The 13110-nt window shown below is 37.7% G+C and overlaps 1 protein-coding gene across 1 annotated transcript in view; it reads right to left on the bottom strand.

The window, feature by feature from the left end:
* PROS1 (protein S) overlaps nucleotides 1–13110 on the bottom strand; it is a 61798-nt gene that overhangs the window by 22865 nt on the left and 25823 nt on the right. The window contains exons 7-8 of the mRNA XM_006063932.4: nucleotides 4958–5083; nucleotides 1461–1582 (exon numbers count right to left, since the gene is read on the bottom strand). Of these exons, the coding sequence (XP_006063994.1) occupies nucleotides 1461–1582; nucleotides 4958–5083 (248 nt within the window). The remainder of the gene's footprint in view (nucleotides 1–1460; nucleotides 1583–4957; nucleotides 5084–13110) is intronic.

Below are 13110 nucleotides of genomic sequence, written 5' to 3' on the forward strand. Positions count from 1 at the left end.
CCCATCTGTCAGTGACTTAGCACACATGAATGAACTATTATTAGGGTTTTTTTCTTTTAAGAGTAAAAACAAACATTTAAACGTAAAGTTTTTTAAGGAGAAGTTCTTGGGCATATTTCTAGGGATATTCTGGGGAGAACGGTGCAAACAGCACTGTATTAAATCTAGGTCCTAAAATAATATCTCATTTCCTCTTAGAACTTCAGTAAATCTATTCCAAGGAGGATGGCAATGTGTAACTACAAAAAATACTGAAATAATAGGATATCAAATTACAAAATAGACATGTACATAATACATTTCAATGAAGCACTAACAGAGTTACTACATATACCAACTAGCTTTCCTTACCTTCCTTTACCAAATAGGTAGCATAATATGAAATGTTGACATTTTTAAAACACATACAGCTTCTCTTGGTAGCAGATAGAGAGTACGTGTAAATCAATGACTATTAAATAATCAGTTAAGGGTATTTCTTTTTTTTAATGTCTACTTCATAAGCATGACATTTCACTTTCACTTTTAAAAATTAAAAGAGATTCATGAATTGGACTAAAGATCACTAATGTGATCCTTACTTAGGGGGAAAAAAAAAGAGCTTAAAATTTCTTCAGTGGAAGAAATATTAGAACCTACCCCGCAACATTCAATTTCTGGATCAATTATGAATTGAATTTGAGTAACCTAGAAGTTGGAGAGATAATAACAAAATTGACCCCTCTGAATTTCGATATACTTAAACCTCAACTAAATCCTACTCTGACAAAATTGTTTCCACCTGAGATTTTATGCACACTCTTGCAAGTACTAACATGTCTAAGCCATGATCAAACTTGTCAGAGTGTGATAAACAAAAGTAGACACTGAAAAGTGTTTCCACTGAAATTTCTATGGAAGATTTTTTTCTCACAAAGAGAAGTGTAACCCTTAGCTTTTTATAGTTTTTTAAGTAAACATACACATTGCATTTTATAAAAGTACAGGCTATACAGATGAGCACTCTCTGAACTGTGGCCCTGCAGCTTTTTCTTAATCCAGTCACTAATTATCCACATGCATGCTATGTCGCTTCAGTTGTGCCCAACTCTTTGTCACCCACTGTGGACTGCAGCCCATCAGTCTCCGCTGTCCCTGGGATTCTCCAGGCAAGATTACTGGAGTGGATTGCCATGCCCTCCTCCAGGGGATCTTCCTGACCAAGGGAATGAGCCTGCATCTCTTATGTCTCCTGTTTTTGCAGGCAGGTTCTTTACCACTAGCACCACCTGGGAAGTCCCTCACAATGTTTACCAAATTACGTGGTCAAAATTAGTATATAGATTGTGACTCATAGCCTGTTTTGAACTATAGCAACTATAGTAGAAATCTGTCTTCTTATTTACCTCAACTATGTGGAAATAAGTAACTGGATCTCAATTTTAAAAAGAGATGTGAAGGTTAGTATTGCAAAGTGTTACCTCACAGCTCTTCTGATCTTGGGCAAGTTTGAATCCTTTCTTTCCGTCACAGTAACAAGAGTAACCTCCAGGGTAATTGACACAAAGTTGAGCACACAAGTTCTCAGCGCATTCATCCACATCTGGGGGAAAAGAGAAAATAAATTTTAATATCTTCTAAATGTTCAACCCAACAGAAGAAGGACTATTCTGATTTTAGTATAAGATAATCAGTGATAATAAATCCTCAGTGAAAGAAATTCTTTGACATCAAATCACCTTTATACACTTGCCACAGAAATTTAAATGAGTCACAAATATAGTTTCAATTTGTTTATATACCTGAATCAACAAATTTAATGATTAACTTTCAGTAATTAATAATTAATAAAGATATAACAACTATGCCAATTTTCTGATTTTGAAGAAAAAAACAAGAATCTCAATGTAACTGTCGAATCTGATCATATAAATTCCATTGACACTTTCTTCTTAACTCTTTGCTTTGAAGAAAAGAAAAGGAAGGGGAAAAGAAGGAGTTGGAGGTGAGGACAGGAAGACAAGGAAGGAAGGGAAGAAAAGATCCCTTTTAAATGAAGGTTAATGTGATTCACAGAGACAGAATCCACCTGCCAAGCCAGAGATGTGGGTTCAGTTCCTGAGTCTGGAGGATCCCCTGGAGAAGGAAATGGCAACTTACTCCAGTATTCTTGTCTGGGAAATCCCAGGGACAGAGGACCCTGGTTGGCTATAGTCCATGGAGTCACAAAAGAGCTGGATGCAACTTAGCAACTAAACAACAATGTAGTTGGAGATTAAATGACTATATCAAGAAAATATCACTTTCCATAATGCAATGATTTATGGTGGCAATAAATTTAAGGGCATACATTTATTTCTTAACTTATCAAATATATAAAAAAACAAAAAATATCACTGTGCTACTACCTCCCATTTCGTGAAATCTTCTCTATGGTCCCTGTCCCAATCCATACTTTAAGAAAATCATTCTTGAAAAGTTGTAATAAGATGCTTCAGCTTAGATACACTTTAGAAATATGTAAGATCCTTGAACTTTTAGATGAATATACCCTGTGATCTTTGAAAATTCCCAAACTCAAACACTGCTATAGCATAGTTTCCCCTTAAAATGAGAACCCCTTTGAATGTCTTAAAATAGAACCCCAAAATTAGTGAGCCCTCAGTACTATTGAAATTGAATAGCATGACTAAAGTAATAAAATATTGTATAAATGTATGTCACATCTATTTCTGCTTTATTGACTATGCCAAAGACTTTGACTGTGTGGATCACAATAAACTGTGGAAAATTCTGAAAGAGATGGGAATACCAGACCACCTGACCTGCCTCTTGAGAAATCTGTATGCAGGTCAGGAAGCAACAGTTAGAAATGGACATGGAACAACACACTGGTTCCAAATAGGAAAAGGAGTACGTCAAGAATGTTTATTGCCACCCTGATTATTTAACTTATATGCACAGTACATTATGAGAAATGCTGGGCTGGATGAAATACAAGCTGGAATCAAGATTGCCAAGAAAAATATCAATAACCTCAGATATGCAGATGACACCAACCTTATGGCAGAAAGTGAAGAACTAAAGAGCCTCTTGATCAAAGTGAAAGAGGACAGTGAAAAAGCTGGCTTAAAGCTCAACATTCAGAAAACTAAGATCATGGCATCTGGTCCCATCACTTCATGGCAACTAGATGGGGAAACGTGGAAACAGTGGCAAACTTTATTTTGGGGGGCTCCAAAAAATCACTGCAGATGGTGACTGCAGCCATGAAATTGAAAGACGCTTACTCCTTGGCAGGAAAGGTATGACCAACCTAGATAGCATATTAAAAAGCAGAGACATTACTTTGTCAACAAAGGTCTGTCTAGTCAAGGCTATGGTTTTTCCAGTGGTCATGTATGGATGTGAGAGTTGGACTGTGAAGAAAGCTGAGTGCCAAAGAATTGATGCTTTTGAACTGTGGTGTTGGAGAAGACTTTTGAGAGTTCCTTGGACTGCAAGGACATCCAACCGGTCCATCTTAAAGGAGATCAGTCCTGGGTGTTCTTTGGAAGGACTGATGTTGAAGCTGAAACTCCAATACTTTGGCCACCTCATGACAATTTGTAGTTATTCAACATATACAATGAATATAACTACAATACAATACAATGTGATGAAGTTGGCTAATAATAAATCTGCAAATGCTTAGGGCTGACCATGGTAATTTCTATCTGGAAGGGTGGGAGAGTAGAAATGGTGTGTGGGAGGAGATATTGTTTATTGAGTACGTGAGGATATAAGACATCAAAATCTCAAAAGGAGTATAAATAGTTGAAAAAAGTCTATTCTAAGACTATTATCAATTTAAGCAAATTCACAGAGAGATAAGTAGGGTTTGGAGGTTGTTAGTGATTGGGAAAGGGAGGAGGGGGAATTTATTGCTTGACAGCTACAGAGTTCTGTTTGGAAAAATTTTGGAACAGATAATGGTAATGGCTGCATAACTGTGTGACTGTAATTAATACCACTGAATTGTACACTTAAAATTACTATTAATTTGATTAGTTTTAGTCATGATATTGGGTTTCCCTGGTGGTAAAGAATCCACCTGCAATGGGGAAGACCTGGGTTCGATCCCTGGGTTGGGAATGTTCCCTGGAGAAGGGAAAGGATACCCACTTCAGTATTCTGGCCTGGAGAATTCCATGGGCCGTATAGTCCATGGGGTTGCAAAGAGTCTGACATGACTGAGAAATTTTCACTTTCACTTTCAGTCATGATATTAAACTCACTTTAAAATTTTTTAAAAAATCAGAGGAGGATGTGAGATAATTTGTACATATCCATGATTAAAAAAAAAAATAACCCTATGACACATCTAAGCTACCTGGGCAGCAGCACTGGAGTGAAATGAAATAATCACAAGCTTCAAGGAGCTCTCCCAAATCCAGACATCACTAATCACTGCTTCTTATGGTTTTAGAGCTTGGCTCTCATCTGGTTATGATGAGATTTTCTTTTTACATACATTTAATTATAATGGAATTAGATCATTTACTATTTTACAATAAAATGACACACTTAAACACACAGAGAAAATCACTGAAAAGCCTGGCATAAAACCAAACATTTCTAACCACCTTGTTTTAAACTTGTCTTCCTTTCTGTGTGTGTGTGTGTGTGTGTGTGTTTCCTTTCAGTTTCTTTTTATTTTTGAATATTATGTGTTTCTTTTGCTTCTATCATATATGGGAGGTCTGCAATTCAAATACAGCTTAGAGGGCCATCAGATTGCATAGCACTGAAGATCATGCATGGGTCCATACTTTTAATCTGGAAGGAAGTCATCACTACCCCACTGATCAAATTATAGCATGGATTTTACCAGCTGAGAACATCTGATTACTGATATCAAGGAGAACCAATGCTTCTCATTTCAAATCAGGGTGCCAACTCACCCCCTCCACCACCAATAATACCAACAGAACTTTACCGTCACAAGACTTTGATACGGGATTGTATTTGTAGCCTTCAGCACATTCACATTCAAAGTCTCCTGGGATGTTCTTGCACACAGCTGTGCCACAAATGCTTGGCTTTAAAACGCATTCATCCACATCTACAAATGAAACAAGTGTATTAAAAAAATTTTTTTCCATACCATTAGACACTAGCAAAGAACACTTGATTTGTGTTTCCTGGTTCTAGTTTCATATATCTAAGACAACAAAGTGGACTGGAAATAGCAAAATATTAAATCTATCATCACATTTTAGTTCAGTTAATACAGTTTCTTTCCACAAATGCATAGGGAGTTTGATTGGTGTCTGCTATTTCCTTGTAATCACGTAAAAGAAAAAAAAGGCTTTAGTTATTTTCTTATCTACCAGGTTACAGTATGAAAATAAATTGAAGAGACTCATCATATTCTTAACATATATTCCTAAACACATGTTTCTGAAATACAGTCTTAAAAGCTTATCTACACTGAAAAAAAAAAAAGCTTACTTACTCTGTATTATCACAAATATAAAAAATGGGATAAAAATGAGATAGCTCATCACTCTTACACCTTTCCTTTGGAAATGGACAATAGCTAAATCTGCATACTACTATTACGGCGTAAATTATTCAAGTGATTCAAATTTAAAATGGGATTGGGTAAGGTCTTAAACTATTTATGAAGCCACAGCTAATCCAGGATAAATTTTAACATTAAATTAATATTTCAGAAATTTCAAATTGCAACTAGTTACTGAATAAGTGCCTGTGAAAAAAACAAGTGATAGAAATAGTTCAATAGTGATATAATTATTATAGTGAAATTTTCTCATCTGTAAAGAAAGCTGAGCACTGAAGAATTGATGCTTTTGAACTGCAGTGTTGGAGAAGACTTGAGAGTCTCTTGGACAGCAAGGAGATCCAACCAGTCCATCCTAAAGGATATCAGTCCTGAATATTCATTGGAAGGACTGATGCTGAAGCTGAAACTCCAATACTTTGGCCACCCTGATTTGAAAAACTGACTCATTTGAAAAGACCCTGAAGCTGGGAAAGATTGAAGGTGAGAGGAGAAGGGGACGACAGAGGAGGAGATGGTTGTGGGGCATCACCGACTCAATGGACATGAGTTTGAGCAAACTCTGGGAGCTGGTGATTGACAGGGAGGCCTGGCGTGCTGCAGTCCACGGGGTAGCAAAGAGTTGGACAGGACTGAGTGACTGAACGAACTTTCTCATCTGTACTCTCTGAGGAAAGACAAGCTCAGAATAAAATCTAGATTTTCTACTCTAAAAAGCTGATAGTTTAATTTTTCCAAAAATTGGCCAAATTTTCAGACATTTCTCTATTTAAAATAACCTGCACACACAAAAAAATTAAATAAATAACCTGCACAAAAAATAAATGAATCAATTTACTGTGGCAAGTAAATTTTCCTGTATCTTGCTTGTATCAATGTCAATATTCTGTATGTTATGAGGTACTATAGTTTTGCAAGTATTCTTGTCTGGGGAAATTGGGTAAAGGGTACATGGGATGTCTTTTATTACTCCTTACAACCGCATGTGAATCTATAATTACTTCAAAAAATACTTAATTTTTAAAAAAGAGCTATAAAATCCATATTTTCAACAGGATGTAAAAACATGACTAAATTTATTTGATTTGAGGCATATTACAAGAACTCCTTTAAATTATATGAGTGTGGGTTATAGTATATATATTTTATGACTCTACACTGACTTCTAATGTCTGATGAAAAGTTTTATTCTTGCATTTTTGGAAATTTACTGGCAACTTAATCCCAACCAAATTCACATTTTAAGTAAAGGCCCTGTTGTAACAATTGTATATATATTCTTCTACTAATTTTGTACTTTATTGCTTATGCATTGTGAACAAAACACTATGTAAATGAACCATACAAAAACATATGTACTGATCAACAGAGACACTCATTTCTAAGAGAACTTTTGGTTAATGTGTATTAACTCAATGGCTAAGGATTAAATTGCTCTTAATTAAATGTAAATCATAAATTCTTTAGCAGCACAAATTCTTTCAAGTATTTAGATGTTCAAGTACAAATGGGTATTATTTGCTTATGGAATGCACATGGTATCCTTTCATTATGATGATTTTCTGTAACTAGTGTTCTAATGATAGTGGTATTCTAATTATCTACCCTCAAACACCTCCAAATAGGCAAACAAGAAAGATATATAATCTAAAACTGTATAATTGCTGATAAGAAATTGTAAGTTTATGCAGTTCACCCTAAAGTCACTTAACTACACTTTAACTGATATCATAGTAAATGACAGAATGATCTTGGTTCATTTCCAAGGCAAACCATTCAAATCACAGTAATCCAGGTCTATGCTCCAACCACTAATACTGAAGTAGATGAAGTTGAACAGTTCTATGAAGACCTACAAGACCTTTTAGAACTAACAGCAAAAAAAAAAAAAATATGTCCTTTTCATCATAGTGGACAAGAATGCAAAAGTAGGAAGTCAAGCGATATCTGGAGTAACAGGCAAGTATGGCCTTGAGCACAAAATGAATCAGTGCAAAAGTTAACAGAGGTTTACCAAGAGAACTCACTGGTAATAGCAAACACCCTTTGCCAACAACCCAAGAGATGACTCTACAGGTGGACATAACCAGAAGGTCAATACAAAAATCAGACTGGTCATATTCTTTGCAGCTGAAGATGAAGAAGCTCTATACGGTCAGCAAAAACAAGGCCAGCAAATGACCATGAACTCCTTATTGCAAAATTCAGACTTAAATTGAAAAAAGTAGGGAAAACCCCATGGCCATTCAGGTATGGCCTAAATCAAATTCCATTTGATTATACAGTGGAAGTGACAAATAGATTCAAGGGATTAGATTTGATAGACAGAGTGCCTGAAGTACTATGGATGGAGGTTTGTAACACTATACAGGATGTAGTGATCAAAAGCATCCTCAAGAAAAAGAAAGGCAAAAAGACAAAATGGTTGTCTGAGGAGGCCTTACAAGTAGCTGAGCAAAGAAGAGAAGTGAAAGGAAAAGGAAAAAAGGAAAAATATACCTATCTGATTGCAGAGCTCCAAAGAATAGCAAGGAGAGATTTTTAAAAAAGCCTTCTTAAGTGAACAATTTAAAGAAATAGAGGAAAACAATAGAATGGGAAAGACAAGAGATCTCTTCAAGAAAATTAGAGATACCTTGGGAATATTTCATGCAAAGATGGGCACAATAAAGGACAGAAACAGTATGGACCTAACAAAAGCAAAATATATTAAGAAGAGGTGGCAAGAATACACAGAAGAACTGTACAAGAAAGGTCTTAATTACCAGGATAACCATGATAGGGTGATCAACTCACCTAGAGCCAGGCATCTGGGACAGTGAAGTCAAGTGGGCCTTGGGAAGCATTACTACGAACAAAGCTAGTGGAGGTGATGGAACTCCGGCTGAGCTATTTCAAATCCTAAAAGATGATGCTGTGAAAGTGCTGCACTCAGTATGCCAGCAAATTTGGGAAACTTGGCAGTGGCCATAGGATTGGAAAAGGTTAGCTTTCATTTCATCCCCAAAAAGGGAAATGCCAAAGAATGTTCAAACTGTACACAACTGCACTCATTGTACTTGCTAGCGAGGTAATGCTCAAAATCCTTCAAGCTAGGCTCCAACAGAATATGAACTGAGAACTTCCAGATGTACAAGCTGGATTTAGAAAAGGCAGAAGAACCAGAGGGCTTCCCTTGTAGCTCAGTTGATAAAGAATCTGCCTACAATGCAGGAGACCTGGGTTCAATCCCTGGGTCGGACGACCCCATGGAGGAGGAAATGGCAGCTCACTCCAGTTTTCTTGAATGGCAGCTCACTCCAGTTTTCTTGCCTGGAGAATCCTATAGACAGAAGAGCCTGGTGGGTTACAGTCCATGTGTTGGGGTCCTTTAATGGACTAGGACCTGGCGGTCCGGAGCTGACGATAAGAAAGTGAAAGAGAGAGCCGGAGGGAGAGAGAGAAAGAAAGACAGACAGACACGGGGATCCAAGCTCTGATGGAGCAAAGGTGCTTTAATGATCTTTCTGTGAGTATATATAGGCTGTTGTACAAGAAATTTCTTTTGACAATGATAAAGATCAGAAAACTGAGAGGGTAACAGGCAGGAAGGCCAGGGGTCTCCAAAAAGAGGAAATAGCCTGCAAGTGTTAGACATTTTTATCTCTCTTAAGCAGCAGGAGGAAACAAACTAGCGATTTTTTTCCTTCTCTATACAAATGTAAAAGGAGGTTTCTCTTAAAATACTGTGTTGCCATGACACCTGGTTTCACCTGAAGTTAACTATTCTCAAACTTTGAGATAACCAATGCATTTTTTATGGAAATGTTTGTCTTAAGCTATGCTAATACACTATGCATTTACCCCAAACTCTGTCTTCAAGTGGGTCCTGCCTAATGGCTCAGAACCTACTTGAAAAACCAGTATGTTATACTTAGATATTGTTGCTCTGATCTATGTAAACAAAACTATTTGTATGGTAATCTGTCCTTCTACAAGATTCAAGTTAATCATTTTATGGCCCAGGATGAACCATTTGGTGCCAAGATTATCCCAAAATGCATCTTATGGGTGAGGGGCCTGGTGCCATTCTGAGTTTTAAGACATTCCTTTCTTTCATTAACAGACTGCTAGTGACTATATAACATCCAGCTGAAGACTAGCAGGGGGTACTCTTTTTGCCCTCTTCTGATGCCTATGTCAGAAGATTTCTCTATCTCCTTTATACTTTAATAAAACTTTATTACACAAGCTCTGAGCGATCAAGCCTCGTCTCTGGCCCCGGATTGAATTCTTCTCCTCCGGGGGCCAAGAATCCCGGCATCTTTGCGTGATTCAGCAACAACCTTTCAAAACCAAACCTACAGCAACCGTTACCAAGGGAACAAGGGATTAATAATGGTCACAAGGTCAGGAGACAATCCATATCTCAAGAAAGAGGATCGAGACTAAGCAGTTTTGTCCAAAGGAGAATGTTTACTGAAGGAGATTCAAGCCTGTTTCATCCTATGACCTCAGTCCTGGGAGCAGCGTGCCCCTCCACTGGCTTCTGATAACAGAAACTAATAAGAAACGGAAGATTTATGAGAAACAGCATGTAGGAATCCTCCTGTTAAACATTCCCTGACATCCACGGGGTCACAGAGAGTCGGACACAACTCAGTGACTAAACCACCATTTGGAGGAACCAGAGATCAAGTTGCCAACATCCACTGAATCATAGAAAAAACAAAGGAATTCCAGAAAAACATCTATTTCTGCTTCATTGACTATGCTAAAGCCTTTGACTGTGTGGATCACAACAAACTGTGGAAAATTCTTAAAGAAATGGGAATACCAGATCATCTTAGTTGCCTCTTGAGAAACCTGTATGCAAGTCAAGAAGCAACAATCAGAATCAGACATAGGACAACAGACTGGTTCCAAATTGGGAAAGGAGTACATTAAGGCTATATATTGTCACCCTGCTTACTTAACTTACATGCAGAGTACATCATAGGAAATGCTGGGCTGGATGAAGCTCAAGCTGGATCAAGATAACAGGGGAAAATATCAACCTCAGATATGCAAATGACACCACTCTAATGGCAGAAAGCCAAGAGGAATTAAAGAGTCTCCTGATGAAGGTGGGGCTTCCCTTGTGGCTCTGGTGGTAAAGAATCTGCCTGTGATGCAAGAGACCTGGATTCGATCGCTGGGTTGGGAAGATCCCCTGGAGAAGGGAAAGGCTACCCACTCCAGTATTCTGGCCTGGAGAATTCCTTGTACTGTATAGTCAGTCCATGGGGTCCCAAAGAGTCAGACACGCCTGAGTGATTTTCACTGGGCTTCCCTCATAGCTTTGTCAGTAAAGAATCTGCCTGCAATGCAGGAGACCTGGGTCTGATTCCTGGGTTGGGAAGATCCCCTGGAGAAGGAAATGGCAACCCACTCCAGGATTCCTGCCTAGAGAATCCCATGGACAGAGGAGCCTGGCAGGCTAGAGTCTGTGGGGTCCAAAGAGTTGGACACGAGTTAGTGACTAAACTACTACTACTACTTGATGAAGGTGAAAGAGGAGAGTGAAAAAACCGGCTTAAAACTCAACATTCAAAAAATAAAGATTATGGCATGCATTCCCAACACTCATGGCCAACAGATGGGGAAACGATGGAAACAGTGACAGGCTTTATTTTCTTGTGCTCCAAAATCACTTCGGATGGTGACTGTAGCCATGAAGTTAAAAGACACTTGCTCCTTGGAAGGAAAGCTATGACAAACCTAGACAGTGTATTAAAAAGCAGAGACATCACTTTGCTGACAAAGGTCGTCTAGTCAAAGTTATGGTTTTCCCAGTAGTCATGAATGGATGTGAGAGTTGGACCATGAAGGCTGAGCATTGAAGAAATGATGTTTTTGAACTCTGGTGTTGGAGAAGACTCTTGAGAGTCCCTTGGACTGCAAGGTGATCACACCAGTAAATCCTAAAGGAAATCAATCCTGAATATTCACTGGAAGAACTGATGGTGAAGCTGAAGCTCCAATACTTTGGCTACCTGATGTGAAAATCCAATTCATTGGAAAAGACCCTGATGCTGGGAAAGACTGAGGGCAGGAGGAGAAGAGGGTGACAGAGGATGAGGTGGTTGGATGGCATCATCGACTCAATGGACATGAGTTTGAGCACACTCTGGGAGGTAACAGACAGGGAAGCCTGTCTAGGACTGCAAGTGTGCTGCAGTCCATGGGGTCGCAAAATGTCGGCCATGACTGAGCGACTGAAGAACAATAGTGAACTATGCCAAACACTGCAGTGCAGTGAAGGACAGACCACTCATTGAATATGAATTCAATTTAAGGATTTATGAAAGCAGACTATGAATAGAGCTGAACAAGACAACTTTACATTTTAACTTACTAAATTTTTTCACCTCATCACAAAAAGAGAAGACGATGGGGAAGGGGTAGGGAGGAAGAGAGGGATGAAGAGAGAAAAGAAAGGAAAGAAGAAAAAAAGGGAAGGAAGAAAGAAGAGAGAAAAACTTGCTCCCATTTTCTAAAAGCAACTCCAGGCTGGAAAATGTCATGTTTAGTTACCCGCATACCTAGCACTTATATCTGAAGATTTAGTAAAAGACAGTTAAGCAACCTAATGGAAAAGATATCATGCAGAAAAAAGAAAGGCAAAATTTGGGGGAAAAATATTTCTTGGTTTTTTTTAGTTGTTTTTTTTTTTAATTTATCTACTTTTTATTGAAGGATAATTACTTTATAGAATTTTGCTGTTTTCTGTCAAACCTCAACATGAATCAGACATAGGTATACATATATCCCCTCCCTTCTGAAACTCCCTGCCATCTCCCTCCCCATCCCACCCCTCTAGATTGATACAGAGCCCTTGTTTGAGTTTCCTGAGCCAAACAGCAAATTCCCATTGGCTATCTATTTTACATATCGTAATGTAAGTTTCCATGTAATTCTTTCCATACATCTTACCCTCTCCTCCCCTCTCCCCATGTCCATAAGTCTATTCTCTATGTCTGTTTCTCCATTGTTGCCCTATAAATAAATTTAAAAAGAAACACACTAGCAAAATGACTTAAAAAGCTAAATTAACTGACAGGAATTATTTAAGTTTTAAATTAAAAAAAAAAAGTTATGACCAGTGATGTGATCTTAAATGTATAAAGAAAAAGAAAAACCAGAGTTTCATCTTTTTCAGAAACAAAACAGGAAATGAGGTGCAGGATGGAGGGTTTATATTGGAAATTAGAAAGCTATTTCTGACAAGGAAATATAAAATACAATGAAAGAAGTTACTAAGGATTGTGGTGATTTATTTGTAAACTGTAGATCTTATTGAAATAAAGAATATAATAACAAGAAATAGGATCAACAATGATTTTGCAAATACTGTAATATGCGAAGACTTGAATTAAAACTTCACTTTATCACCATATAATGAAATTCTTCATTAGAACATATGCATGTGCATGTATCAATACACACATACATACACAATAAGAAAACAACAAAATACTCTGAAATAAAAAATACCCAATCAACAATAAACTAAAGGCAGTCCCACAGAATCACAGGCTTCAAGG

This window comes from Bubalus bubalis, chromosome 1 (assembly GCF_019923935.1).
Source record: "Bubalus bubalis isolate 160015118507 breed Murrah chromosome 1, NDDB_SH_1, whole genome shotgun sequence".
In the NCBI taxonomy this organism is placed as follows: domain Eukaryota; kingdom Metazoa; phylum Chordata; class Mammalia; order Artiodactyla; family Bovidae; genus Bubalus; species Bubalus bubalis.